At 32.1% G+C, this 25599-nt stretch overlaps 4 protein-coding genes across 8 annotated transcripts in view; all 4 read left to right on the plus strand.

Annotated features, from left to right (window-relative positions):
- LOC145322471 (uncharacterized) overlaps window positions 1-2487 on the plus strand; it is a 68319-nt gene extending 65832 nt beyond the window's left edge. For both annotated transcript variants that reach the window (XM_080164476.1, XM_080164477.1), the window contains exon 34: window positions 1797-2487. In XM_080164476.1, the coding sequence (XP_080020602.1) occupies window positions 1797-1896 (100 nt within the window). In that variant the 3' untranslated portion in view covers window positions 1897-2487. The remainder of the gene's footprint in view (window positions 1-1796) is intronic.
- LOC145322474 (uncharacterized) lies at window positions 2480-7014 on the plus strand. Of its 2 annotated transcripts, XM_080164483.1 has the most exons (8): window positions 2480-2659; window positions 3091-3185; window positions 3354-3420; window positions 3819-3971; window positions 4529-4633; window positions 4899-5821; window positions 6248-6299; window positions 6391-7014. In XM_080164483.1, the coding sequence occupies exons 1-7, from the start codon at window positions 2487-2489 to the stop codon at window positions 6256-6258; spliced, it is 1527 nt and encodes a 508-aa protein (XP_080020609.1). In that variant the 5' UTR covers window positions 2480-2486; the 3' UTR covers window positions 6259-6299; window positions 6391-7014. The 2 variants fall into 2 exon arrangements, with proteins under 2 accessions (XP_080020609.1, XP_080020607.1); XM_080164481.1 differs by lacking the exon at window positions 6248-6299 and having other exon boundaries at window positions 6391-6829.
- A 2611-nt stretch (window positions 7015-9625) lies between these two features.
- On the plus strand, window positions 9626-19904 carry LOC145322473 (uncharacterized). Of its 3 annotated transcripts, none has more exons than XM_080164479.1 (20): window positions 9626-9967; window positions 10110-10215; window positions 10398-10487; window positions 10737-10837; window positions 10880-10927; window positions 11175-11226; window positions 11422-11479; window positions 11991-12079; window positions 12593-12685; window positions 13714-13905; window positions 14115-14316; window positions 14757-14847; window positions 15198-15295; window positions 15542-15816; window positions 16116-16197; window positions 17143-17234; window positions 17744-17845; window positions 18105-18237; window positions 18864-18963; window positions 19289-19904. In XM_080164479.1, exons 1-20 carry the CDS (start codon window positions 9728-9730, stop codon window positions 19868-19870), a joined length of 2826 nt encoding a protein of 941 aa, XP_080020605.1. In that variant the 5' UTR covers window positions 9626-9727; the 3' UTR covers window positions 19871-19904. The 3 variants fall into 3 exon arrangements, with proteins under 3 accessions (XP_080020605.1, XP_080020606.1, XP_080020604.1); XM_080164480.1 differs by having other exon boundaries at window positions 10737-10816; XM_080164478.1 differs by having other exon boundaries at window positions 10737-10927.
- LOC145322477 (very-long-chain 3-oxoacyl-CoA reductase-like) lies at window positions 19842-25592 on the plus strand. Its single transcript, XM_080164486.1, has 9 exons — window positions 19842-19990; window positions 20184-20333; window positions 20713-20820; window positions 21068-21168; window positions 22026-22097; window positions 23013-23127; window positions 23608-23726; window positions 24117-24249; window positions 24505-25592. Exons 1-9 carry the CDS (start codon window positions 19910-19912, stop codon window positions 24544-24546), a joined length of 921 nt encoding a protein of 306 aa, XP_080020612.1. The 5' UTR covers window positions 19842-19909; the 3' UTR covers window positions 24547-25592.
- The last annotated feature ends 7 nt before the right edge of the window (window positions 25593-25599 follow it).

The following is a 25599-nucleotide window of genomic DNA, read 5'->3' on the forward strand; positions in this document are numbered from 1 at the left end:
TAAGAACGGGTTGGCTAATAAAAGTGCACTTATAAATAAAGAAATGAAAGAATAAAAGATAAAAAGAAATTAAATTTACAATTTACATTCTATACTAAAGTCTTTGTTCACTTAAATTCATTCTACTTAATGTATTAAAGAATATGAGCTATAAAGTACTTACATTGGCTCTCTGTTAGGTTTGAAGTTTGGTTCCAGTAGAATAGTACATATCCAATTAATCCCCTAGTTGCGTTGTTAGGGTTGGTGTTCTTTCCTTGATGGTATTTAGCTTTGAGTTATTGTGACTTGTTCTCATTAGCTTTGGTTGTAGCTGTTCTTGTTAACGTCCTGCAAAGATAACAATTGTTAGACAAGGCCAGATTATATTTCCTTATTGACGTCAGATTATTTAAACATTATTTTGAATATTTACTTGAATCCTTGCTACAATAAAGGAATTAAAAAGAGTATAATATTCTATACCTTTTATTTCAGTGTGATAAGCAAATCCCTTTACAGGTAGGGCACACTAGTTTCTCCAATTATCCAAGGCTGGTTTTCCGCCAATCAAATTAGTTCTGCTTAGGGGTCTTTTGTTTAGGGGTCTTTCTAGCATTAGGGGTCTTTCACACAACACAGATCTGTTCTCTGTTTGGGTATCCACCTAAAATGGAACAGTATTATTGGAGGCCATTATAATGGAGGTTTAAATTATGTACTTTAGCTCTTTATTCTTTATATGATTTACGTTGGTTTGACTTTACCAAAACATTTGATACATTAAGTTTACTTCATTAGAAAGTTCATTAAGTCACTTGATGTTAGTTTGACTTTAACAAAACATTTGAAACGTTGTTTAATTTAAATTCAATCTTCATATGATTTGGTGTTAGTTTGACTTCAACAAAACATTTGATACTATTTAAATATTTTCACCTTATTGTCCATTTATCTTGCATTGATGTATCCTTTCAACGACTTCGCTGTTACAAATTAAATATAAAAATTTTCTCACCTAGGTAGCCACCCGTTATATTAAATATTTATTTATTCACTTACTTTTACTTTCTGAAATAAGAAAAAGGCTTTAAAACTTTAAGTTGCTTTTGATTTTGCGTGCACATATATTCTTTACAATGATTTCCTATGAACAAATACAGATTTAAATTCTTATTGGACATAATTGTCTTTCTTTTCTTTACTTTAATTACTTTGGACACAATTTTCATAGAATAAGTATTTAAGAGTGGGAATGAAATTTAGTAATTTAGAAATTAATATTTAGTACTATAATTGGGTGGCGTGATGTGAAGATAAGCTGTCGACAAAGCAGTTTGTAGGCTCAGGTCTACTCTTTTCTCAGAATCATGTTGTAACTCTTTTCTCCTCTTAACTTTTTCTCCATGATTTCAACAGTTAACTTGTTCATCTTTTACAATGTCTTCGCCCCTTTCTTCAGTAAATCTTCGCCCCTTTTCTTCATCAAATTACTTGTTTCTACACCACAACATTACTACTCTTTACTCGGCACTCTATGGCTTGTGTCAACATCTCAACTGTGGCTCATAACTCCTAAATAGTTAGGATTAGCATACGTCCGTTACACCCCCCCCCAAAAAAAAAAAAAAATTTTTACTTTTTCTTTTTAAATCTAGATAACAAAGCCCCTAGAGGCTAGGGGCGAAGCCGCTAGTAATATTATAAAAGAACAGTTTGTCTTAAACAGTGTAAAATAAAAAATTTCTAGCTAAAAGATATACTACATTTTTAATTTTATTGTATGGCAAATCTATGACGATTTATTTTTTTTTCAGGGAGGCAATTAATAGGAGTATAAAGAATGCGCGAAGTCACGTGGGCAACTTGGAAACTGATTTTACAGAACAACCTAAGAAGAAATCTCGCTGGGAATAAAGCTTCACTTTGTTTAAGAGGCGTGCAAGCAAGAGGTAGCCTATCACAACCCTTAAAAAAACAATGCACGTTTCTGTCTAAAGTGATTTCTACTTGATTAATTTGTGATATGTTACAAGAGCTCTTTGGGAAATGTTTTAAGTGAAAATTGATACAGAAATACTTCTCTGGATTTTTAAATAGACACCAGAATAATAATATTAATAAGGAGAATACCTCCTGAACTAAAACAGGAGAAATCCTTCTGGTCTGAATTGTACAAGGAGAACTACTCCTTTTTGTGTTATGCAATTTTAAGGAGATTCCCTCCTTGATATTTAAGAGTAACTACCCTACTCTTCAACATTAAAACCTTGGAGATAGCGGAATCTATAACCCTTTCTCCTCCTCATGAAAAAAGCTATTAATGGGACACATAAGAATTGAGGGAAAGTTAATGTATCTTCCATTGTTCTATTCATTTATTCAATCTATAGACTATCAAATTGCTTTAATGTTTTGTAATTTATTAGGCTAGGTACAAAGTTTGTGATTGATATACAAATTTAAAAATCCAGGTAAATTATTTTTTCCATTTCAGAAATATAAAAATGGTACAGGAAAATTACATGTGCAGCTGGACGGACCACAGCAATTATTTTTTCTCCAGTATCTCCTCCCTGCGGCTGAATGAGATCCTGACAGATGTGACCATAACCTGTGGGGATAAATACTTCCAGGCGCATAAACTGGTGCTCTGTGCCTCCAGTGAATATTTTAGAAGGTATATTGTTATATTTAACCTTCAGGGACTTAGATACCTAATGAATATAACAATTTATTGCTTCTATAGTTTCCTATATTTACTTATAACAGATTATTCCAAAAATTCAAATGTACTTGTTTCTTTATTATAAAATAGAATTGTGACAAAAATACTTTAAACTTGATACAATTATAACTGCGGAATAGTATAGGACTAAAATATTCCTACTTTCAATACTCTAAATTATCTTTGGGGTGTAGCAATAAGGTTTTTTTTGTTGCTAAAAATATAAAAAAAAAATGCTGCTTCAAATGAGAGAAGCTTTAACAAATTAACAATGTCTTGTGGTGGTTTTATGCTATTTGTTGACCTCACCCGCTTCTCCCAGAGGCTTGGAGTTAACCTTCTACTTTATTTAAGTTGTCATCTTATTTTTTTCTATATTTTAGTATACTTGCGAACAACATAGAGAAGTTGGCTATAGTACACATTGTTGGAGTTCCTCCAGTTTATATTCACAATATTCTTCAATATCTTTATACAGGTATGATTATATATAGCTTGTTGTCTGATTGGTGTCTACTCCAGGCCCAGCCTTAACCGCATCATATCTAAAGGCGCCAAAAATATTACTCTTTTACATTAACAGCTAAAAATTATCTGAAAAATCTTATAACAAAAAGATGTCAAATAAATTGTATAAAATATTTAGGTCAGATTGAAATAACACCTTCAGATGTTGAACCTTTCCTAAGAGTGGCCAATGATCTCAAAATATGGTAAGTAACGAAGCTTCTTTCAATTTTGTTTATGCACTTTTAGTTTATTCATCTTTTCATGTTCATTCTATTGTCTTTAACATAATACATTATCTCTACTCTACATTCATTACTACAATCATTACTCTACGTACACATTTGTACACAAAGTCTTTAGAATACGCTTACACCAGAGACACTCTGTGATTCATGTATAATAAAAGTTGTGGTGCTATAAAATTTAAAAGGTATTGTTGGTTGGTTATTGTTTATTAAGCTCAACTTTAACTGATTATATACGATATTACATCCAAACCAATGAAATATTTGTATTTAATTTTTTTATTGATATCAATTTTCTATCTTTTTTCAACATACTGAAATATTTTAAATAAGAAGACTAATGTAAAACTTTTCAGTGGATTATACAAAGAGGACCCGAGCTTTATGCCCATATCAGAGCCAGACCCGGAGCCGGATCCGGAGCCAGTAGATCCAGTAGAACAGTCAGAGTCATACAAGAACAATTCCATGCCATTTATCCCAACTTTGGACCCTACACTCAGAACCAGGCATAGAAAATTATAGATGAAATGACATGTAGCCTATTTTGCCCTTTTTCCTTATAGGGAGAGGAGTGTTTTTTTTTCTACAACTCTTATTTCTCCAAATATCTCAAATCTACCAATAGCAAATTTCTCAATATAAGATTTTGGGGGCAAAATTATTTTGTCGTTTTTGGTCCTATTTTATTATCCAGAGTCCGTTTTCTGGGGCTAGCTAGCTTCTTTTGACCACAATTTAACCGCGAAGAACCGATCCTTATTGATGCAAAATGTTATATATTTATTTATGGTATTTTGAAAATGCTATTAGATTTGAATTTATTAGGAAATGGATATTATAAAAGTGAAAAAGTTAGAGATTGATAAAATAGTTTTCATTTGTAAAAATTATCGTGCAGGTGTGGGGTGTCAAGTCCTTTACAATTGAAATTGTTAAGAATTTCTTCTCTTTTTTCCATAATAAATTCATTATTAGGCAAAACCCTTTTTGTAAATATCCCTAATTAATTTTTTATTGTTGACATTTTCTCTTAATTTAATTCTATAATTTTCCTTGAATCAAGGTTCAAAAATCCTATTCCCATTGATGAGTTGAGAATCAAGAAAAAAGTGCGAGGATCTGAACCTACTCTGGGAAACTCATTGCCAACTAATATTGTTGAATCAAGGTACAAAATTCATTAAAAAATTAAATACCTATCTTGTTTATTCCATCTGTTAGGTGATAGATGTAAAATTAATTTTGTAAGAGCAAGATAAATATGTTGCATAAAGATTTAAAACAAGTCATTTTATGCGTTTAAAGGGGTAGTTTCTAATTAATATGAGAATTATATTTTAAAATTTGTCCTTATATTCAATATTTCAATTTAATATCATTGATTTTCCAAATTATTAAGTAGTAAAAAATCTAAAAATCCAACCTTATTTCAGAAATTCTAGTGAAGAGAAAGCTATGGAACAATCTGACGGCCACATGGAGCACTCAGCAGCCGCTGCCGCACTATCATCACTTGCCGTAGCTGCTGCCAAAGCTGCAAAGGAAGAAGCTGCCAGTCGCAGCAACGGTTCTGGTGGGAACAGCCAAGAGGAAATAACAATAGTTCCTGACATAGTCGACATAAATGAAGACAGCAATGAAAATGTAACCCGTGACAACAAGGAGAATTTTAGCAGCAGTAGCGGCCAATCATCGCGCGGTGTGTCACCGCGAAGACCCTCACCTAGCCCTGCCGAGGCTTTGGCAGCTGTGGCGGCTGCAACCAGCCGCCAAATGTCTGCATCGCCTGGCGTGCACGTTACAACCGGCGGCAGTCCGCTGACAATTGTCTCCATGGCAGATTTAAGCGAGCGCAGAGCTAATTTTATATCCACAACATCTTCGAGCATGTCACAATTTTCTATCCGGCCAAACGCACTAGCCGTTGATCCAGCCGCTGTAGCAGCCAGCAGCGTTGAAGAGGTGACAGCCGCCGTTATTAAAACACGTTCCGCTTCGATAAACAAGCGCAAGTCAATACCTACTAAACTAGACACTTCTATTGGAGATAAGCGTACACGACTGGATGCTTCATCGCCTTTACTACCTGTTTCACTGTCACATATGGCATCTTCACCAATTACCTGCGCATCAATTGTACCTAATTCATCATCACCTTCACCTCTTTTGTCGTCAACAGTAGGAAGCAGCGCGCACTCTGCTGTTATGACTTTGACTTCTTCGACCTCCTCGGCTGCCTCGCTGTCGCCCCTGACCTCTCTGACAACCAGCAGCCTGAACTCGCCGTACCTGAGATCTAGCAGTAATCCGTGCAAGGGGCTGACGCCCCTCAACTGCAGAAAGGGCCATAATGGAAGTAAGTATATTAGCTTTTTGCAGGGAGGGAAAGGACAGTTATGTTAACATTACATCTACTTCCTTTTTTTTTCGACTAATACACCACCTTCTGAAGATGAGTAGATTTATTAATCGTCTATTGTCCTCTTCAAGTATTCCTAACTATTTAAAATGAACAATTAAAATGACAAACATTAACGTAAATTGCAAATTGTGTTAAAGATAAGAAATCTTAATTATTGGTTCAAAAGTTTGAACACTACTATTTTGGAACCATCTAATCAAATTCAACAAAAGTACCAAAAGTTTTTAAACTAGCGAATACTGGTACCAGTGTAATTTATTTTTGTATGGCAGAAAAGTTAGAGGCACAATAGTTTTATAAATGAAATTAAATATCCATTCCTGGTATAAAAACTTAGCCCATTACAATCTCAATTTCTAGATCGCTATTGAAACTGAGAATCAACAATAATGAACATAAATAACAACATTAGGTTAGACATTTATTAATACAAATCTTACAATTTTTTGGAGAAAATATTTTTTGCGGATTTTCTGTGATGTTAATTGATTGATTTATTTCAGATCATTGCAACCACATAATAATTCCTCTACCGGATGGAAGGAAGGCTCACTACAGTAAGCAAGAGTATGAAGCCTGGCTCAAAACCAACTAATCATCAAAATTTTCATGGAGCGTGGCTCAAATCCAACTAATCATCAAATTTTCACGAGGCTTGATTCAAAACAAACTAATCCACAAGATACTCAAAAAAAAATTTGGTAAAATTATGAATCTCAAAATTTTGTTTATGGTACTGGAAGTTAATGTATATGGCTATGGTACCTTCAATGTCATACAAATAGTATTAATATTTAATGCGTTATTAATGTATGTATTTAATGCTTGTTTGCTTTAAAATTAATTTATTTTCTTGAAAAGTTAAAGAAACCAAACCTAAATCGAACGAAAACAAGCCTGTTTATAAATATCTTTGCAATAACATAACGATATTATATAAAGGAAAAAGAGAAAAGGAACTGTAATACATTGATATCTTGATTTAGTAAATGTAATTAAATTTTGTTCGTCTTCTAACCATAGAAAATAGAGTAGCTGCGCTACTAAAAAATATTTGTTTTAAAAATTATAAAAGTGTAACTTTATAAAACAAGAACGAAACCATGCCAATTTTTTTTATGTTCAGGGTGACCACCATGTACGTTATGTTCAATATGTTCATATTGAACACCACTTTTAGGTTTTTTGGTACGTTTTTGTTCGTTATTGATTTTTGTGTACAATATGAACATTTCAGCATACGTTATTGTACGTTTTTCTGTAATTTATGATTAGTATTAGTAATCATTATTGTATTTGTATTTCATAAAAACAAAAAAAATTCTCCGCGCTTCGCGCGCAATTTTACCAATTTATCCTGGGATTTATGAAGTCATAGTGAAGCTTTCGTAAAATAAAGTAACTCAACTCAATCAAGCATTTCAGTAAATATAAAAAAAATTCCTCTAAACCAATTACAAGCCTTATCAGGACATATGCGAAGTTAAACTTTAAAGGAGTATAATATTTGTTCATCAGTTAGCAAGATAATTTTTAGTTGATATTTATGTTTTCTTGTACTTATGAAAATGAGATACTACTTTCTATAATACAAAGTAGAACGATGTCTGACTATCTATCCGTCTTTCTTAAGCTTAAGATCTTGGTAACCGCTGAACCAATTGGGTTCTACTCTTCAGGTAATATACCTACTGGTACTGTTGTGGTTTTAGGCAAAGAATCCCCCCCTCCCAAAAAAAATTGTTTTTCTTTTTGTAAAATATAACAAGTAAGTGAGTTGGGGAAACTCCCTTTAAAAAAACAACTTTACAAAACCTCTTTAGGCGATGTCCCTAGAGGCTAGGGGCGAAGATGCTGGAATATTTAATCGTACCTAAATAAATGAATTAGGGGAGGTAATTAAGGGGGGGGGGTAGTTAACACCCAAAACAGATTTCAGGGGGGTAGAAAAATTTTCGGCGCGCTTCGCGCGCCATTTAAAGATTTAATGTAATTTATATAAAAATATACATAGAATATGATGTTGATATTTTATAGTAAAAGGGTTTTTTCCTTAATTTGAATCCAAAAGTTGATATAATGTATACTACTTTCTATAAATACTAGTGGAAAGACATCTTTCTACTTTGTATTATATATATACTAGCGGCTTCGCCCCTAACCTCTAGGGGCTTTGCCCCAAGAGGTTTAATCAAGAGGTGTTATTTAGATTTATAAAGAAAAAGTAAAAAAAATTTGGGGGAGGAAATTTTTTTTTGGGAGGGGGGGAGGTGGGGTAGTCGAACTTTCCTTTTTTATTTCAGTTTTAAAAAGAAATTTTTTTTGGGGGTGGTATTTTTTATTTTTTGGGGTTGGGGGTGTCCCACCCCCCAAGAAAATAGCTTAAAACCATTCCAGGACCAGTAGGTATATTTCCTGTAGCGTAGGGTCCAATCGGTTCAGTGGTTACTGAGATCTTAAGCTTCAGACAGACATCGTACTACTTTGTATTATAGATGTATATGTGTTTTATGGTACGTTATTGTACGTTATTTTTTCAAAAATGTACGTTATTGTGTTCATTGTAATTTTTTTGTAGTACGTTATTTTCAATATTAATATCAAAAAGGCGGTGGTCGCCCTGTATGTTTAATAACTATTGTATATATATCAAATAACTGTTAAAAAAATGTAAACTCCATATTACATAATACAAAACTTGTCATAAAATAAATAATTTATTATAGTTATTGTTTATCATATCTTATTGTTTTTCAGATGATAATTAAAGAAAATTTTAAAAGTACGTAGCTAAGAAGATAAGGCATTTTGTTAGTCTTATTTTAAGTGAAAAGAAATAAATGTTTTGTCGAATAGTAAATTTACATTTGTTTCGTAAAGTGAATGAAATTATTAGGATTAATTTTCTTGTTTTGAAAATCAACTGAAAATTCTAATTTGAGAAGTGTAGACTGTAGAGGGGATCTAAGTTTACAAGGGATATTATAAATCTTTAGGAAAGTTCTAGAACTTCACATACAGCTCCTTTGAAACAGGTATTAGGAAGTTCTAATGGAAAAATGTACCGTCGTTTGTTTTAATTACCTAGTCAAGTTAAAATATTTGGGTACAGTCCCTTTCGTGACAACGGCTCTTAAGGGGCTTTTCGTCGTATTTTCACAGTAGCTTTTGCTAGGTTAGGTGAGGTGATTGCCCCGCAGGGACTAGAAATAGGAGAAAATCTGCTGAGAAAATACAACGAAACGCCCCTTAAGAGGCGTTGTCACGAAAGTGATTATACCCAAATATTAATTCCAAGTTTTGTGCAATTTTAACTGATCTTCCTAATACCTGTTAGCAGGAAGCTTTATATCAAGTTCGATCTTTCTAGGACAATTCTACATGTTCTAAACATTTAAAATTTAGTAAATTTCAACCCCCTGTAGACAATCATACTGATAATACTAGATTTTTTACCAAGATTTAAATTTGTATTATTTAGAATGAACTAAAATTGTTATAAAATTATTTTTTTTCTCTCAAAAATTTCTAAATATATTTTAATTTTAAGACCAAGAAAGACATGCTTGCTTTTTAAAAAGGTAGTCTAAATTATGCTTATTAATACCTACCTCTACTTTGTCAATAACCTCTATTTTGTCAATAACAGGTTTGTAATTATGTGACTAACTTTACTAGTCTTATGTACATATTTTTTTATTTAAAAATATTACCTAGGTAACTATTAGATTTTTTTTCAGATATGAAAATGTTTTAGTATGACTATTTACTTTCTGAGTGGCAAAGATTATGTCTTTAATATTGATTTTATTATGTGCCACATAAATTAAATCATGAACGATGTTGAGTAACAAAACAGAGCCAAAAAGTTCAACTGAATTCTTCCAAGCTTTAGGTCTACAAACCCTAAATGATAATCCTTTTGATGCATCAAAAGATAATGAAGTTGTGAATAATGGCAATGCAGATGAATCCCTTGAATTTTTTCATTCCCTTGGATTGCAGACCCTCCAAGAAGCCTCAAAGCGTAATGACAACATTAAAGCTGGTGGTAATGATTCTAAAGAATATACTAATGAGGCAGGAATAAATATATAAGTAAATGGGTATGAAATCTTACTTCATGAAATTCTTTCGGATTTGGCCACACCTCATTAAATCACCTTTTTATCAGTGTTGAATTCATCTTTTTGCCTTTTTAATATATATTCCTGTAAATAAGGATTTTTCTCATGTGAAAAATACTGGTGATTCTTCTGTACAAGACCTATTGGAGGCAAATCTATGGAGTGCTGTCAATTCAGATGTCTCTTTTGTTGAATCTCTAGGTAAAAAATTTATTTGTTTTTATTATAGGGTATGGGCAATTGGCATATTAGAGACTCAAGTTCTGAAATGGAAAGGGCAAAGTTCATGAGATTTGAATGTTCATGAATATAAAAGAAAAGAAATATTAGTCATTTGAATTATAAAATTATACAGAGTTACATAAAAGAATATTATTATCTAGGATTGTACTGGTTAAATCCCTGCACTGATGGAAACCAAGATTCCCTTGCTGCCAGTCAACAATTCAATTCTGATAAAAAGGATAATCAAGGTATAACTTGTATAATAGCTGGACATCTCTAATAGACTCTTATTAGGTGGTAAAGAAATATATAGCTTATATGAGAGGGAATATAATAAATAATGGAAGAATTGTCTATTTTTTCTAAGGGCATGAAATTATGCTGAAATTTGATACACCAACGTGGTTTTTCATCCCTATACTAACATACTATTTAAAGCTTCTTCTAAGAAATTTTTGTTTAGTACTTTTTTTTAATAAAGTTATGTTTTTTGTCAGAAAATCCTTTCAATGAAAGTGAATTCAAACAAGCAGGTGTTCGTGTTGACAATTTAACAGCTGATCATGAAGACTTAACAACTGATCATGGTGACTTAACAGCTAATCATGGAGACTTAACAGCTGATCATGGTGACTTAACTGCTGATCATGGAGACAAACATGTGTCTGAAAAATCTGATCTTATTGATGTAAGTTTTATACATTTTTTGATACCATGCACAATTAATTGGATGTCCCGATATTTGTCAAATGATCCCACTGTGCAATTAGATGGAAAAAGAAGAATTAATGGAGGTCTTTTAAAGTTAGGTATTACTAGTCCTAAAATTTATTTTAGTGTTTAGTTTGTTAGTTTTTGTTGAAATCTTACACGTATTTCATTGTTAAGATTTTAACATGACTAGGTAGGTATTGATTATTATTTTATAATTTTAGTTTGATGAGTGTCTGAATTTGCTTGGAATATCAACCAAATCAGATCAGTCAGGTACATTTACTTTTTATGCCTTTTTGGAAAAAAATAAGTATTTAGTTTTTACTTCTTCCACCAATCCAAAATATAATTTAATGCTTCCCGTCATTTTTTGCCAAAAAGTTTGCCTGTCCGACTTTTTCCTAAGCATTTTTTCGAAATACTTATAAAGTTATATTTCTTAAAACTTCTAGGACTTTTTATATTTAGGTAAACGTTGGAGGTTGTGGAATCCAGATTTAAACGAAGATGAAACATCTCTACATTCAGGGATACATGTATTTCTTTTAAATTGAAGCCCCACCGGGTTTGAATTCCATATTGACCAAGACCTAAACTGCAAAAACAATAAAAAAAAAACCTCTACTTCTCATTTTCACTTGTTTTATTACCTACCATATCTACCTACCTAATATATAACATGAACATTAAACTTCTTTAAATTAGATTTTTTTAATCAGGGGTGTATAATTATATGCACAAGATTCATATTTTCCCCTGCTGCATTTTTTTTTTTCAGCAACGAAGGGGAAAAACGGAAAATATTTTCAGACCTCTTTATTTTATTCACATATTATTTATGGTTTTTTTCACCAAGAAGGGGGGTAAAATGTAAAAAAAGTTTTCACTTCTCTTAATTTTTACATTTTCTTTCCCCCGACCACATATTTTTCACCTCCCCTCCCCCCCCCCCCTTTGCAGGGTCAACCATGCAGAATATACACAACTGTTATTCATTGAAGTGCTTGCAAATGAAATACAAATATCTGATGCATATTAGATGGAATCCTTTCTGACCGCTTGGAGGAGAAAGTGACTCTACAGGTTACAGATCCTACTCTTGTCGAAGATCATGCTAACAGGATAGGTAGGTTTTTAAATGTATGTTTAATAAAAAAAAACTGTACTTAAGATGAAAAATAATAATCTATAAAACTCTTCCAGCATATTTACAAATATAGCTGCTACGACTCTATCATTGGGGGGCTTTTAGGGGGAGGTTAAATAAATAGTCTAAAACAATCTCAATATCTTATTTCAAATTAAGAAACATTTTGAGACATATGTGAAGCCTCTATAAAAATAGAGATCTTGATCGGCTCAGTGCTTGGCAAATTCTTTTCCGACAAATAATAAAAAACTTGCAACTTTTTGTATTAGGATTGTGTTTTATAAATAATACGTAAACTGATAACCAAATGCACGCACATTCGCAACGACGGACAAACGTACGGATATGCCTATTTATGGAATAACTATAGCTCCAAAAAATATCTAGGTATTTTATGATATTAATCTTATTGATAGTTTTAATAACTTAAAAGTTTAAAAATATTTATATCGTAGATAAAAGTTTCTTTACATTTTTTGCCTTTTTTAGTTGGTAAACGAAAACTGGATGAAAACCTTACAATCCTGGATTGTTCGAGTCAACAATTCCATCCAAAAAATGTGGATTCATGTTTTTCAAACGGTAACTATTTTTTTTCTTTCGTCTACCCTTAAAGTTTAAAAATACAAGGGCGATTTGTTAATATTAATCTTTATTTTTAAGTAACTGAATAGTTATGTTCATAAGTAAAAAAAATAATTTGGTAGGTAGCGTCAATAAATCATTAAATAGAATTTCGTTTAACACTTGTTTTTTTCCTACGTAGGTATTTAAATCATTCTATACGCAGGGCCATTATACATATTTTTTTCTCAGAATATTAGAATTAAAATCTGCTAGACGAACGGCCAAATAATATTAATAAAGTAGCTACGCTACCAAAAACTGTTTAATTTGTAAATTCCTGTTAATTTGTTTGTAAAATGTATTAAATATTTTTGCAATTCATGATTCAGCTCTGCAAGAAAGTGACAATGATTTCACGTTTTACATGCCTACTTCACTAGAATCTGTTAAATTGCCAGTTGTCCATCATACAACCCCCCCGGTCTCCATTTTTAGATAAATATTATAGTAACTGAGAAAGGGTAGCTCTGTAATTTTTGCGTTATTAAATAAAAGACAAACTAATATGCTAAAAATAAAAAATAAAGGGGGTTGGAGTAATTTGTTTTGTCATTTACAATTTAAGGGATTTTACCAAACTATGAAACTTAATGTGTAATTTAATTTTCAGGTACATTGATATGTAGTATGAAAAAAAATATTTAAAGAAATAATTGTTTATAGACTTAATTTAGGGACGGACATTATTTTTTGACCAGAAACATTTTTCATAAGTTTATAGCTAAGTCAAAAACAACATTTTAATTTAGAATATTAGGTTAGTTTCAATATTCTAACTTTTTTAACACTTAGAGGAATACTTTTCGTTTTAATAATGATTATTCTTGAACACCGAACAGCGGAAAAGTTGTATGCAAAATATTTTAATCTATTTTAGGATATTGGAGTTTTTCAGTACGGTTAATAACCGGTTGATTCAAAGGCAAATTGAAAAAAATATACCGCCTTAAAATAATACTTTTACTAATGTTTTTTTTTTTCAGAAGTGCTTACTCGACATTTAAATGCTGAATTACTTGACAAAACTTGCAACAGTCATCTGCAAGAAATCAACAAGAAAAGAGCATCTACTCATGCTGAAGAAGCCTCTGTTACAGCATCAAAGAAACTTAAAATAGATAAGGACAATCTTACAAATGATAAAAGTTGTGATGATAAACGAAGTGATATTGATGGTAAGGGTATTTACATGTTAAGAATTGAAAATATTTTCAGTAATATTGTAGCAAAAATATTCTGTTTTTTAAAGGCGTGGACAGCGCAGCTACCTTTAAATTAGATTTTTAATAATATTGTATGACTGTTTGAGCAATAAGATCATTTTGTTTTCCTAATTTAAAAAATTGTCAATACTTTTTACATTAAAAATTTATTTTACATTTAGATGATAAATCGGCGAAAAAACATCAAGCCCATTCAATTTTGGCGGGAGATAATGAAGATGCAAACAGCTGTTTTTCAAATTTGGCGGGAAAGGGGGAAGATGCAATCAGCTGTTTTCAGCTGGTAAGTTGTGGGAGCTGTGGTGCCCAGGTTCAACCTTATCAGTTTGGTAAACATCTGGTCTCACATTATCACTACCACAGGTAAATGTCTAGGATATTTTGAAAAAAATGTTATAGGCATAGCATTTCTATAACTTACAACGTCCCAATGGATATATTATTACTTTGATCTTACACCATATTTTTATGTTCTCTAGTAAAGTGAAACTTGCAGCGGGCCAAAATAACCCCCTTTACAAAATCCCCCCTCCTACTGCATGAAGGAACTGACTAACAATTAAACGAGTTCAATGTTAGCAAGCAGAATTGACGACAATTATTCCCTTGTCATAATATCCACGTATATTTTGCATCCATTAACGTCCCCGCAGGCAAGTATCCTGTATTTCAAGCAATTTTATGATAATGATTAGCATCTAATTTTTGTTCAGACTTTTTTATTTATAACTTTATGTTCGTTTGTCTTTTTGTCAGATTTTATAAGCTGTTCCTTTATGGATGTTATTAACATTGTTTTTTAGATCTATTGGTCATTCTGAAGAGCATGATCTTATATTATCCAATATTAGCAGTATTGTCCATCAATCTCCGTATCAATGTATACCATGCAAGGTTAGTTATATTGTTAGATGCACATGCAACTACTTTATTTTTTGGAAAATGCTGTCTGTCCGTCCGTCCATACGTCTCAAAGGTAAATATCATATAAGCAATATAACACTATTCTTTTAGGGAGAAAGTATCTCAAATTACTTGACCAATAAAGTTTTCTTTTGCTTCTGATTTGTCCAATATGATTTTGCCATTTTTTGTAGTGTTGAACTATATCAATAACTTACGTACATTGATGCTTAGTTCAACTTAAAATTAGGGTAATGTCATGAAGTAGGCGCCAAACCCATAAATAGGATTTTTAGACAAAGGTCGTGCGATTAAAAAGTTAACAAAATTTCTTATTTTAGTTTTATTGCAACTGGCACCGTGATTTGAAATCTCATGTGAGGTCTCACAATATCTCTGGAACATTTTGGTGTTGTATCTGCATTAGAATATTAAACAGGTGAGATTATTTATTTTGAGGTATATGGATTCGGAATGATATTATATTTACTGAGCTTCACTGTATAAGAAAACCATGTCGGTTCAGCGGTTAGTGAGATCCTTAGCTACATATAGACATCACGTTACTTTAAGGATTTACAAAACTATGTAAAAACAAATCTGTGTTGTTAATATCTATTCGAACAAAAATGTTTTAAGCTTGTTACTACTCCGCTACTTTTGGTTAAAATTGTTCTTGTTTTAGCAATGAAGAGCTGTGCAACCACTTGGAAAGCGAAGACCATCGAGATTTAATATCCGTTATCAACAGATCTGTCCCAACCATCATACAGAAGATAGATTTAAACTCTTGTCACTTGTGCCACCAATCATTCAGACTCCGGGTTGGCCTCAAGAGACACATGCGCTATGTTCATGAAATATCAGATTTTTGCCTTGATGATCATAAAAAGTTTGTGTGCAGATTTTGTCAGTTTTCTAGTTATAAGCAGAAGGCTATTGAAACACACCAATTTTTAGGTAAATTTTTTCATTTAAATTAGACAACTATGTCCAGGAGTAGCTACTAAAGCAAGCAATTGTCAATTAAAATCATTACATCATATTTAGTCATTGATATAGTTTATTTACTTTCAACCACTTAAAGTTAAATATTATTATATTTTAAATTCGTTAATAAAACAAGAAATTATAATTTTTCTTGAATTTTTTATTTGATTTCCTCATATACTATAGTTACAAAGTCGGTGTTGAACTTGAATTTTTTGCTAATAAAAGTATTTTCACTTCCACAAAAATAACTTTATTTTTGTTATTAGTGCATAGAGACAAAAGATTGGAATATTCATGTAATATATGTAGAAAAGATTTTTCTTCAAATGATGAAGTTAAAAGGCATAGGTAATTTATTCTTTTAAATACATACAAAATTAATGTTGTCACATAAGTATATTACAACCATAAAAGCAGAACATAATACATTTTTTCTCAAAAAAAGATTTCTTTAAATGAATTTTTGTGATTTCCCTTAAATTGTCCAACGGGCAATGAAATAATATGAAAACAAGGATGACAACATCCATAAGAAGCGAAGCACAAAATTTATGGATGGATATCCGGCGAAAAGGAACTATGTTCAGTTTCATAAAAAAAACATTATCTAAAAAATCACAAAACCTTGTAAGATTTATAACTTGAAAATCTAAGAATCGATCTAGCACCTCAACCAATGAGCAAATCTTGATGAGGATATGTAAATTGTTAACTTATGTAATCCCTATAAATATCAGCCGTCTATCTTGAATAGGAGTAAAGAAAATCATGAAAACTAAAAAATCTAGGAATCGAACTAGCACCCCAACAAATAAGCAAATCTTGATAAAACTGAATAAAAATATGCAGAATATAAAAGTATTTAATCCCTAAAAAGTTCAGCCGTCTATCTTGAATAGGAGTTGAGAAAATAATGAAAATTTAAAAATGTAGGATTCGATCTAGCATCTCAACCAATTGACGAATCAAACAAAATTAATCCCTGAAAATTTCAGCTCTTTATCTTTTATAGGAGCCGAAAAAATCACGTTTCCCCCTTTCTGTCTCAGACGGACGGATATTTCGTATTATAGACTAGCCCCGCTACTAATAAGGAAAGGGGTTAGTTTTTTCCCCCTAACCTGACCTAAAGGTAAGAAACTAACAAACAAAAACACCCCTTCACTTATTTTCAAATTTTTTTAAAAATGGAGGGAGGGGTTCTTTACTCGACTGGGTACTTTGAGAAAAACTGCCTATATTTTTTCTCTGTGTAAAAGGATGACAAAATAATTGAAATGAAAATAATTTTAGGAATAGTCTGGAGCACAAGGATACAGTTTACAGTCTAAAGCATCCAGAAATCTGCAGACAATGTTACATTTGCTGGCAACAATTTACATCAGGTCAGGCGCGTGAAATCAATAGGAATTTATTATAGTAAGTATGCGGATTATTTTCCCATTAACAGAGCTGGATCTTTAAATCGTTTAGTAGTAATGTGCTAAATCGGGGCGATCCAGTTCACCCCGGTTTGGCACGTCAATGACACTCGTTGAGTGCCATTGCCGCGCCACTGGGCGCGCTAATTCGCCCATTCTATTTTGATTTAAAGATTGAAATCTATAATATCTAGGTGCGCCGAAATGGATCGCCCTGATTTAGCGCACCACTAAACGATTTAAAGATCCAGCTCAGGAGTAAAGCATAATATTGAACAACTTGTGCAAAGAAAGTTTTTTTTTACATATTCAAATGTTAATAAAAAACATAATATAAAGGAGAGAAATTAAAGCTTTTGAAAACATGAAGGGGTGCCTAATGCTTATTGTTCAGTTTAAATATCTTTTCCAGAAAAAAATAGTGTTCAAAAGATACATTTAAAAACCCCAAAGTAGATATTTTATTTTCTCAGGAATTTCTGAATTGAAGAAACATTTAGAGACTGAACATTTTTCCCTGCTTCCACAGTGCAACCTTTGCGGAAAATTATTCTATTTTTCTCAACAATTAAAAGGTTAGTAAAATATTCCTATCTCTTGTTTGTTAAAGTAGCTGGATGTAAGTGTGTGTGTATTTGTATTTTTTTTGCCTCTATGTTGCAATGATCTCTCTTCAAAGATATTATTCTGTGTCTATCTTAAAGCATACATGTTACTGAAACAATTTTCTATTATCTTACGTTTAGAATGAAATTATTTTTCGAATTTTTCTGTATAGTTTGATGGTTTGTTCGTTTTTGTTCTTTTTTATAGTTTTGATTTTTTGATATTTAGGACATGTTAAATCAAAATGCAAGACTTCATCTGGAATAAAACGTCCTGAGGGTGGCGAGTTCAAATGCACGTCCTGTCAATTTTCTACCAACTCTAATTGGAGACTTCTTAGACATAGGAGAATTAAACACAGGTAGGATTATTTTGAATACTTGTTATGTGAAATGTGAAAGCTAGCTTATGTTTTTGATAGTAAATACAAATTGTCTCTGTTTCTGCGAGCAAAAATTATAATTCGATATTTTTATTCTTTTATTTGTTTCCTATTTATAAGAAATTACTTAACAAGTTGATGATAATTTTTATACGCGCAATAAATCTTGTCCAATGTTTTGCTGATATCAGGAATGCCTTTAAAGTTGTTGAAATACAAAATTACGTAAGAAAACGAAGTAGCGGGTTTCATCGTATTTTTACAGTTGCCTTTGATAGGTTATTTTAGGTTAGGTAAATTTTAATGATTGCCACGCAGGGTTAGAGATCCCCACATGGGCTAGAAATAGGAGAAAAGCTGCTGTGGAAATACGACGAAATTCGCTACTTGGTTTTCTTTCCATGATCCCAAAATTATATTATTAAATATGAAAAAAAAAGCCTTTTACCAACTCAAGATCAATGCAGTTATCCGAAAAATTAAATAAGAGATATTTTAAAACACCATATTCCTTTTTATACCCTAGTAGTTTATTTAAAGAAAATCTATAATGAATATGCAAAGAATTTGAAAATCAATACTGTAACTAAAGTCCCTTTTTTCAGGGAGCGGCCAGATGAACAGGAGGATGTGAAATGTTCAGAGTGCTACAGAAAATTTATCTGCAATGAACAACTGCAAAATCACATTCAAAAATATCACAAGGTAATTAAAAATATATAAGATTTTGAAGATATTTTATAAGTGACGGTGATTTTGTGACAATATCCTGATAATTCATTTGTTATTGTTTTACCCATTTAATTAACATTTATTTGTTTTCACAATAGTCTTAATTGAATAGATTTTTAGAACATTGTGTAACTTTTCAACACTATACAGCTTTTTTCGCATAAATATTAATTTGTTTTTAATGTGGTTTTATTCATGGACATAATTGTCCTAGTTTATTATGACATTTATAAATGCTGAGTTATTAAATCAAACAAAACAATTTTATAAATAATAATACAATAACTTTCTTGTTAAGGTGATTGAATTACTGAAATGTAGCGAACCAAACTGTTCTTACACTACCAATAAACAAAAACTGCTTTCCCTGCACACAAAACGAGCTCATGCTCAAAAATCAACCCCCGCAGAAACATATTCTTGTGTTGTTTGTGGCAATCAATATCAAACAAAGTGTGGCCTGAAAAACCACATTGACTTGACACATCCTGCAACAACAAACGGCTGTGAAACCAAGTATCATCTTAACTTTATCTGTGATATTAGTGGCTGTGAGGCTAAGTTTTCATTTAAATCTGACTTGGAAAGACACAAATTAAAACATCAAGACTCAAAGCTATTTTCATGTGATGAATGCAATTTTTCAACTAAACGAAAAAGTGACTTGACACGACACAAAAAGTTGAAACATGATGAAAATCAAGAAATTTTTAAGTGTAATGCATGTTCGTACGAGACTAAAAACTCTTGTCATCTGCGTCGCCATAAAGAGCGCAAGCATGCCGCGTCATCTTTTGAATTAACACACGTGGATCCAAGTGATATTTTGATTGTTAAGATTAACCAAGAAGTTGATATATGCATAGAAAAGGCATTATGAGTCACAATTTTATTATACTTTATCTATTTTTAGAGTAAAATGGGCCCCTTGGATTTGGAAGTTTTAGGACTGTTGTTTGCTGGATATTGGGCTGTTAGGATTGCTCTATACTTCTCCAGGGTAAGTAACACCTAATAAATTTCTATTAATACCCCTAATAAAGATAGACCGATGTATGAGCAGGTTTTAGGCTATTTTGCATAAGACTAGAAACTAACTTTTCCAGAATAATGACCATAGAACAATATTTGCACATCTCCCCCTCCCCACCTAAAAGAGTTTATTGAATTTCAACCTCTAAAATATATTTTAGTTTTTCATGACCGCAGTAGATGTGTCTAAGCTAGGAGACTGGGCTGTGGTAACTGGTGCTACAGATGGCATTGGCAAGGGATTTGCCAAGGAGCTCGCCAGCAAAGGGTTGAATATTGTCCTTGTTAGTAGAACCCTAAGCAAGTTACAGGTAATCAATTACCCCTTCCAACAATACATATGCTAAATTTTTTTCTTCTCCTGAGGCATTAAGGGCTAAGACGGATCAATAGATCTTAAAACTAATGAAGTTAAAATGGCACACACTGCCGAGTCAGGCGCGTGATATGGATATTATGATTAAGTGGATTTTTTTAGCCCTCTCAAAGCCTTAAAGAGGCGCGACGCTTTACTAAGCACAAATGGGACTTCCAGAAAAAAGTCGTGTAATCAAATTGTTGGTTGTCTTTTGGTTAACCCAATAATCACATCACGCGAAGGTAATTTTTAGTTACAAGATATTAATATTTCAAAATAGCATTGCCTTTGTTTGATTTTGAAATATCATTATTTATAATTTGTGTTGTTAGGATGTTGCTAAGGAAATTGAGGAGAAATACAAAGTGAAAACTCAGGTTATTGCTGTAGATTTTACTGATCCTGATTCTGTACACCAGAAGATCAGCGAGGGGATCCAGGTAAGGATCATCAACTTATTCTTGCATTCGTATTGAAATCTTAACTAATCATATTTCCAAATTGTCTAGGTATGATTTTAAACAGGTTATTTTTAATCTCAGCCACGAACCTACAAATTTTATTATAAGTTTATTTCCCATTTTTCTTCGACTTATCACCACGCTCTTCATTTAATCTCCATCTATCTACCCTTCTATTAAAGGTAATCGTCCTTGATTGCTTGTTATGACAACAATCTCTATTCAGGGGCTAGAGGGAAGCATTGGTGTCTTGGTCAACAATGTAGGCATGAGCTACAACCACCCTGAATTTTATTTACAAATTGAAGACTTGGAAAAATTCAACAAGTAAGTGTTTATTGTTTTTTTTTACATGTTGACAAGAACAAATGTTTTGGATCAAGTCAAGCTGAGTGTGCCAATGGCAACAAGTAAAACAGAGCGTGCCAATATTCCCCCTAGTCAAGTAGAATATGCCAATATTCCCCCAAGTAAAACAAAGTATGCCAATATTTCATCAAGTAAAGCATAGTATGCCAATAGTTTAGCAAACAAAGCAGCATGACAAAAAGATAAAAAAAAGATGAATTTAAACATATTTTCTGATTTATATTATAATAATTTAACCTACAAATTTACTACTTTATGTACGTAGAATATATAAACTAGCAGTTGCGTCCCTAGCATCTAGGAGCTCTCTATTCCAAGTAGTAGAAAAGTTACGAAAATTAGCCTAAAACCATTCAAATTTCAAAATAAAAGATCTCGCTAATCGATGGACTGTTATGGTTCTTCTTTCAATGAAGCTTCTTATTGGTCCTTAAAATACAATGATTTTGTTACAATAGTTTTTCTTTTTAAAACTTAAATGTAAAGGAGATTATTTAGCTCAATCCTTCCCTCAAATGCTCCTAGAGACATCAAGGGGGGGGGGGGGGCGGGGGTGGAGCCGCTAGTATATATACATAAATTATTTCAAAATTTTAGAAAAAGCAAATCTTGACAAGTAAAGCAGAGTATGCCAATATTACGCAAAGTAAAGCAGAGTGTGCCAATATTCCCCCTAGTCAAGTAGAGTATGCCAATATTCCCCCAAGTCAAGTAGCGTGTGCCAAAACAAGCTATTGGCAGACTCAGCTTGACTTGATCCATTAGAGTACATGATAATCTGGTGTAAGATCCAAGTAATGATAAATCCATTTCAGGGATATAGTGAGTATGAATGTTTCTTCTGTCCTGAATACAACAAGAGCTGTTATGCCTGGCATGGTTGAAAGGTAACATTTTTAGGTAGTAGGGTTGGGCCGGATATTCGGTAATTTGCCGGATATCAAACGTTGGCCAGATATCCGACCGGAACCGGATATCCGGTATCCGGCCAAAAAAGTATCCGGCCCAACCCTAATTTTTAGTAGCGAAGTTACTCTTTATTACCCGTCCGTCTGTCTGTCCGTCTTTAAGAAACAAATAGAGGGAAATGTGAATTTCTCGGCTGCTATTCAATGTAGACGGCTGGTAGGACCAATACATATTTTATCATGTCATGTCAATCTACAATATTTTGTGCTTTGCTACTTATAGATGTTGTCTTCCTTGTTTTTTTTTATAATACTAAAGATTTTCTATATTATTACTATTTAACAGTTTATTTCACTGAAAATATTCATTTTATTAATAAATCATTAGTTATCAAATATTAATGAATTGTTAATTTTTTCTTTATATAGTATTAGAAAGTCCATAGTACGAGCAGGCTTATCTATTGACTATTGTCCTAATTTGATAATTTTCTTTTTCCTTTATAAAAATAATATCTTTTCCTGAGTTTATCTTCAGCCAATTATTTTATTAAACAGCTAACAAAGTAAACGAAATATTTCATTGCTGCTTGATATCTCTGAAATCCCACTTAGTACCTATAGTTGTAAACTTGATACTGCGCTTATTTTGGTCATAATTATCCTTGTTTATGGTTTTTTTTTATCCAGCTAACGGGGGACCTTGTTACATATTAGTATTTTCTCTCTTTAAAATTGACATTGTTGTACTACTTTTGAGCATGATTGACGTTGTTATCTGTTCTTTTAATAGAGAAGCGTGGCACGGTGGTTAACATTCGTCCATCTGGCTCTGTTATTACTTACAGTTGTATTCCTACTGTTTAATGTTCTAGTTAACAAACTTTAATTTAGGAAACGTGGAGCTGTGTTGAACATCAGCTCCTCCTCCTCCCTGCACTCCTGCCCCCTGCTCACTGTGTACGCAGCCACCAAGGCCTTTGTCAACCACTTTACCCAAGACATGCAGGTTAGAATATACCCAGAAAGAGAAGGGATATTGGATTGTAAATTATACTGTTACCCAAAGTTTCATAAGCACGATATCTTATTCGTTTGCTTAAAATCTTATTTTAATCTTGTTTTATTTTATTTTGATTGGTTGGTTTCAAACTAGCAGTGTCTAATCTCTTCCACCAATAATATAAATCTATAGGGATATCTATTGTCCTATCCCTTAAGATATCTGAATATACCATAAGTTTACCAACGCAACTACTCTGTAACAAAGAAAAGAACGCTTTTGTTGTAAGCTGTCAAAAAAGCTTTAATTAACAAAAATACATGTAACTATAATAAGAAGCACAGCTTCTCTACATTTACAAGATCATGTACATCTACGAGGCCACCACAAAAGTATTTGTTAACCATTTCATCAACAGCATATAACATAATTTTTAGCATCTCAGCTACTCTTTAACTGAGGATTTATGTTTTGTTTTTGCTTCAGGTTGAATACAAGAGCAAGGGAATAGTTGTGCAAGCCTTTGCTCCTTACTATGTTGTCAGCAAGTTGTCAAAGATGAAGTCGGCCTCCTTTTTTGTTCCCACACCAGAAACTTATGCCAAGTAAGTAATTAAGATGATTTTTTGGCTTCTTAATTAATTGGTATAAGGCAATTGGCTGTTTTCTACAAATGTGATGTTTTCATACAGGACTTTACTGTCTGCTTTTAGGAATAGAGACTGTTAGAACTAGTTATCGGCCTTATAAGACTATGGTATTTTGGGTTATTATCTGTTTAAGTAGGCCTTTGACTTTATGTCATAATATAAATCGATTTTAATATCTAAAAATCACTTTTTGCTTCCATTAAATGTCTAAGAATTTTTCTTTTAAATGAAACGTTACTCTCTAGGTTTTCTCTCCCTTGGATTAGTTAACTGGTTGGTTACTGATCATTCATTGGTTTAGCACATAGAAATAATTTTTCTGTCTATTCTAATGTTTCTCTGTAGGTCTGCCCTGTCCACCCTTGGATTAGTGACTGTTGGAACCGGTTACTGGCCGCACGATATCATGATGCTTGGTGTTAATGCTCTGGGAGTCATTGGTATCCAAGGCCCTCATGTGCTTAAAAATCTTGCCAAGGTAATTTTAAAAATTTTCTCCACAATTCCAAATGTTTGAGTTATTTTCATTACGCAGCATTTCTAATGCTATGGTTTGTACGTTTACCCATTAATCTGACGAATTTATAATTCAGTTTATGTTTTATCTGTCACATGCAATCCCTAGTGGCAAGATTTGTATTATTATTACAGCTCACTATTCTTGTTATTGATGCGCTACTTTAAAACAGTAGTGTCCTAGCTGATTTTACCTAACATTTTCTTATTTGTTAAGATTCGTAAGCGTGCTCTAGCCAGGAAAGAGAAGTCAAACTAAGCAGGCAGGCTTTTACTACGCACAGGGATATATCAACGGAAGAAGAACTATTATCCTACAAACTATCTGCCAGATAGAATATTAGTCTCGTCCCCACAGAACAAATTGTCGAAAATTCAGAATTGTTTAATCAAGTACAGTTCTCAACTTTTTCTTTTTTCTTTTATGACTAGATTTTTTTCAAAATTTTTAGCTTAATGTTTTTATTTAATATTTGGTCTAATTGATTTTTAACAATTACAATATATTGTGGTTTTATGAGGTTGCTACTTTAATAAAACGACTGAAATTAAATATATAAAAAAAAATTAAATTGTAAATTTTATTAGGTTATTATATCAGAATTTCTCGTTCGTTTTGTGTCATTTACATTCCGTTTTGACTTGTCAGTTTTTTTATTATGTTAAGTTTTGTTCCATGTCTTGCATATTAATTTGTTGTTTTATTGTTTTTACTATTTTTTAAAGCATTTAGATAGCATTTTTAAAGGTACTTTTTTGTCACATAGGATCACCCGCAACGTCACATTGTTTGTGACGTCAAGAGTGGTCCTTTCTTTATTAATACTCATGAAAATGATCATTAAAGATTTATAAAAAGACTCTCTTCTATTCTACTGCAAATTCTACCGCATGTAGTGAAACAAAATCCAAGTTTCACATAGATTTTCAGATGTTGTCCACAGAAACAGCAATAAAAAAGTAACCCACAGGTGTCAACATAAAAGGGTTCCTCTTAGACAAGTGTCATTTAAATATAAGTGAGAAATGTTCTTTTTTGTTAAACTCGAATATTTTTACTTACTTTTTTTTAAAATAAAATAATTACAAAATGCATAAAATACTTTAATATCAATATTGTAGAGCTTAACTTAATCTTGACCACATTTTTAAATAGTAACTTTTATTCATTGCTTAATATGTTGTTTTTGACTAATTGTGATTATAGTGCATTTATTGAAAGAATTTTAATAAACATTTTTTAAAATTTATTTATTATTTTTAAGCCTTGAATTGCATATTTTAATTGTTAACTAAAATTTCAGATTTTTTT

Source organism: Acartia tonsa, chromosome 6, assembly GCF_053477335.1.
Source record: "Acartia tonsa isolate MP-2025a chromosome 6, ASM5347733v1, whole genome shotgun sequence".
Classification (NCBI taxonomy): domain Eukaryota; kingdom Metazoa; phylum Arthropoda; class Copepoda; order Calanoida; family Acartiidae; genus Acartia; species Acartia tonsa.